At 42.9% G+C, this 4,832-nt stretch overlaps 1 protein-coding gene across 1 annotated transcript in view; it reads left to right on the forward strand.

Moving 5' to 3' along the window:
- The window catches only part of LOC121932863 (sodium channel protein type 5 subunit alpha-like), a 345,269-nt gene that overhangs the window by 197,132 nt on the left and 143,305 nt on the right, over nt 1-4,832 (forward strand). Inside the window, exon 14 of the mRNA XM_042471901.1 lies at nt 4,235-4,473. Within this exon, the coding sequence (XP_042327835.1) occupies nt 4,235-4,473 (239 nt within the window). The remainder of the gene's footprint in view (nt 1-4,234; nt 4,474-4,832) is intronic.

A 4,832-nucleotide genomic window follows, 5' to 3' on the forward strand; every position in this document is an offset into this window, starting at 1 on the left:
GTTTTGTATTTTTAACTTTGTTAGCCGCCCCGATTGTTCTCAGAGGGGCGGGATACAAATAAATAATAATAATAATAATAATAATAATAATTATTATTATTATTATTATTATTATATTTTGCTCTACAACTCTCATAATCCTCCTGTCACTGGTCATGTTGGCTGGAAGATTCTGGAAGCTGTAATTCAGAAATGTTACTTTTTCAAACTCTGTAATGATCCGCTGTAAACAAAGCTGACCTTGCTCTGCTCAAAGACTTACATGGGGGGTCAGGGGGAAAGAAAAGACAGCCCATGTTTAATTCTGTGTTGCTTCATGAAGAAGCAAAAGATGGCAGTGGCCCAAATGTTTCTGCATGGGTCACCTTTAACCGTGACTGTCATGATTGCCATGGGTTTCAGAAAGGGAAGCTTGCAAGAAAGAGACATATAGCTGATGCAGTTATTTGCCATGTTACACTGGTGTTAGAGTTGGCCAAGCGGCAGGAAACAAGGTCATTTGGATAAATCTGGATTCTACTTTTACTTGAAACAACCCATCACAGGAATAAAGTCTTGAATCCTATTGTTAGGCAGACCTAAAATAGACCCATGGAATGAGTGGGATTTACACATGTGCTGGCTAACCAATTAGCAATTGTTTCAGTGAGTCTAGTGAGAGCCAGCATAGTGTTTGATCACTGGACTATTGATTGAAATTGATTGAAATTTTATTTATATACCGCCGTTCCTATGATCACGGCGGTTTACAAAACAAAATGAAAATACAATACAGTACAGATTACAGATTCTCCTCCTGGAGAAACGCCGCTCCGGCGGCAAGGAAGAGTCTCTCTGGGCCGCTCCTGCCTGGAGGCCAGGGTTCAATTCCCTGCTTAGCCATGAAGCCCACTAGATGACCCTGGGTGAGTCATATCCTCTCAACCTCAGAGGAAGGCAGTGGCAAACATTCTCTGAACATAGCTTTTTGTGGGTTTTTCAGGCTATGTGGCCATGTTCTAGAAGAGTTTCTTCCTGACATTTCGCCACCATCTGTGGCTGGCATCTTCAGAGAATGATTGCCTCGAAAGGACTTGGATATATATATTGGTATATATTGTGCTGGCCAAATGGCTGTAATAAAGTTATTATTATTTTTATATATGGCGGGATACAGACCCCCTGAAAAGGGCGGTCTGCCTGCGCCATGTTTTGCTGTGTGAGAAAGCTGCAGCGGACAAACAGTGCGGCTTCCTCACACAGAAACCCCCCCCCCCCGTAAAAGTGGGTTCTTTTCCTGGCACACTTGTGACGCCCGAGTGCGCCAATGGCGCACTCGCAATGTCACAAGTGTGCTGCAATGTGCTGATGCTAAGCGTCCATCGCATCAAAATGGCGGCGCCCATCTGTACAGGATGCTGCCATTTTGATGTACGGAATATGTGCTAGGGTTGTGGAGCATCTGTAAGTGATGCCCAGAGGCAACCCTAGCACGTATTCCTTATATGCTAAAAGGCCCATCTATACTGAGCCTATATTGGTGTGTGTGTGTGTGTGTGTGTGTACATACATACTCTAATTGTAACTATTGAATAGGATTTCATACCCTCCAAGATTTCATAAATGAAAACTGGGTCAGGTGTGGCCAAGCAACATCAGATTGTGGTTCAGATGACAAAAAGGTGAGAAGCAAGGATGAACACACAAACTAGATGAGGCCACTGCAGTTTACTTTTGCCATATGCTATAGTGAAGGGCAACATTCTGCCCGCTCTTTTCCTTACTCCTCTGCTAAGTTAATGGGGTGTAAACTATTTTCACATTTTGAATTCAGCTTGCAGCCATGGAAGTAATATGAGGACAAAGGGAGAAAGTGGGAAGCGGAGGAGAGAGAAACTGGGCCATTTTAAAAGTAGCTGAAAAAAAGAGGGATGGCAGAGGCTTAATTGCAACTGTTCCTACAAAATTGGGACACTTGGAGGGTATTGGGTTTGGGCTAGGACTGGAAATTGTGATGCCCTCAGAGGTTGTTCCACAACCCTAGGTAGTCTAAGCCAACATACTAGTAGTGAGGAATGCTGGGAGATGTAGTTCAACAACATCTGGATGGCCACATGATTCCAACCCCTGATTTAGACCAAGGCTAGCTTGTTTTTTGCCTTCCGATTTGGCTAACAGATCTAATGGCCAGAGCATATGCCCTTATATGGGGATTTTCTTGCTTATTCCCATTACCATTTTTAGGAATGTAAATATTTGACCATGGTGCCTAATACTTTAAAAGCACCAGATCCCACTTGCTCTTGGAAACTTAAGTAGGATCAGATCGAGTTAGTACTTGGATGGAGGGCTGCCTATGAATATCAGGTGCTATAGGCTATATTTCACAGGAAAGAGCTGGCAAAACCACTTCTGAATATTCCATGGGGTTACAATAAGTCAACAGGCAATGTGAAGGCATTTATATATAAAGACATATATCTGAGTATTTTGCTTTCACATGAGAAGACAAATAATTTACCTAGCTTTCTCCCTGCTAGCAGGTAAAGAAATATTTTGGTGCATTTCTTGTCTGCTATTTGCCCACTCCAGATAGTTTCAGGGAAACAGCACAAAAATGCATATGTGAGAATAATAGTTTTTGGTACAAAACTCCATCCTTTTACACCAAACTCCAGTTTCCAGGTACCAGGTTTTAAAAAATAAATATCTATATATCTATATCTATATCTAGATACATATAGATATAGATAGATATAGATACAAGTATATATTCAAAATCATTGGTTTTGAGCACAAAACAACAAAACATGAAATAAGAGGATGCATGAGGGGCTTTCTGTGGAAAATTTGTGTTTTCCATGGGGAATAAATTGATTTTTCATATAATGTTTTTTCTTCCCAGGTGTTTCTAGAAGCACAGGGTGGTTATTTTTATATGAAACTATGTATTGTTGTTGTTATTATTATTATCACCCAGCAATCGGTCACCACTGTGTAATTCCACAGTTGCTACAACAGCAGTAGCTGATCAAAGTGCAGAAACACATCTGAAGACACAGTCTTCCTTCTGATGAAAAATAACTAAAGGTGCAATGAATTGATGATTTCATTTTTATTTGCCTTTGGCAGCTACTGACCTGCATGTCATGTATGCTTTGCTCCGGAGACATGGGGTGTGGTGTTATCAGTATGCTGATGACACCCAGATCTGCTTCTCTGTGTCTCCGACTGATGCAGTGACAAGGGATGGCATCTCTCCTCTAAATGCTTGCTTGGAGTCGGTAATGGGCTGGATGAGGGAAAACAAACTCAGTCTGAATCCAGAGAAAACGGAAGTACTGGTGATAGGTTCCCTGGGTCCGGATAGTGAGATTTGCCACCCTGTCCTGAATGGGGTCACGCTCCCCTTGAAGGACTCAGTTCGCAGTTTGGGTGTGCTCCTGGACTCGTCGCTCCACCTGTCATCTCAGGTGGATGCGACGGTCAGGAGCGCTTGTTATCAGCTTTGGCTGATACGCCAACTGCGCCCCTATCTGGACCGGAGGGACATTGAAACTGTAGTACATGCTCTGGTAACCTCTCGATTGGACTTCTGCAATGCGCTCTACATGGGGCAACCCTTGTACCAAACCTGGAAGCTTCAATTAGTGCAAAATATGGCAGCTAGATTGGTCGCTGGAGGTTCCAGGTCAGACCATATAACACCTATCTTGAAAGATCTTCATTGGCTGCCTGTTTGCTTCCGGGCTCAATAAAAGGTGTTGGTTATCACCTATAAAGCCCTAAATGGCTTGGGCCCAGGGTACTTGGAGGACTGCCTCTCCCCATATAATCCGCCCCGCACAGTCAGGTCAGCAGGGAAAAATTTGCTGGAGGTCCCAAATGCATGTTATGCGAGGACCTCACAACGGGCCTTCTCCATCTTGGCCCCAAGAATATGGAACAATCTCCCTGATGAGCTCCGCTCCACCACTTCTTTGGATCTTTTAAAGAAGAATCTTAAGACCTTCTTCTTTTCCCAAGCTTTCCCCCCATGACTGTTGATCATATGGTTTTTGCCCTCCACCTGGCATGACTCTTGTAATGTTTTTGGATTCCCCCACTCAGCTGGCTGAGTATTGTTCTTTTTAATCCTGTGTATTGGTTTTATGGATTGTAATGTATTTTATTGATATTCTGTATGCCACTTTGATCACATTGGAAAAGCGGGGTAAAAATAAACTTTTATTATTATTATTATATTCTTTCTTAGAGCTTGAGGAATCCCAACAGAAGTGTCCTCCCTGCTGGAATCATTTTGCTGTGAGGTTCCTCATTTGGGACTGCTGCCCGATGTGGCTATTGATCAAGGAAAAAGTCAAGTATATCATCATGGATCCATTCAGCGACCTGACAATCACCCTTTGCATCGTGATGAACACTCTCTTCATGGCCATGGACCATTACAAGATGACAAAAGAATTTGAGGATGTGCTGAATATTGGTAATCTGGTAAGGGAACTCTTTGTGACATGGAGCGCATATAAGCAGGAGAGAAAAATAATTCACTTGATGGGAGTCGGTTGTTTTTGGATTTGGTTTACTTTGCAGCAGAAAAGAAGTACAATCTTCTGATGGCAGAGCAGGCTGTACCACTTCAAACTATAGGGCTTTTTGAATGCTCCCTTATGGAACAGGGAGGGACCAGAGTATGGCAAGTGATTTTTGGAGTACAACTCCCAGAATCCCCTTGTCTTTATGATTCTGTGCTGGCCAGGGCATTCTGTAGTATGAAAGGATAACCTCTCCTAGGTCTGAGAAATAGGACTTAAAAGGTAAAGGGGAGCTGAGGAGGTATGTTATGGGAGGGG

The sequence above is a fragment of the Sceloporus undulatus genome, chromosome 6, assembly GCF_019175285.1.
Source record: "Sceloporus undulatus isolate JIND9_A2432 ecotype Alabama chromosome 6, SceUnd_v1.1, whole genome shotgun sequence".
In the NCBI taxonomy this organism is placed as follows: Eukaryota; Metazoa; Chordata; class Lepidosauria; order Squamata; family Phrynosomatidae; genus Sceloporus; species Sceloporus undulatus.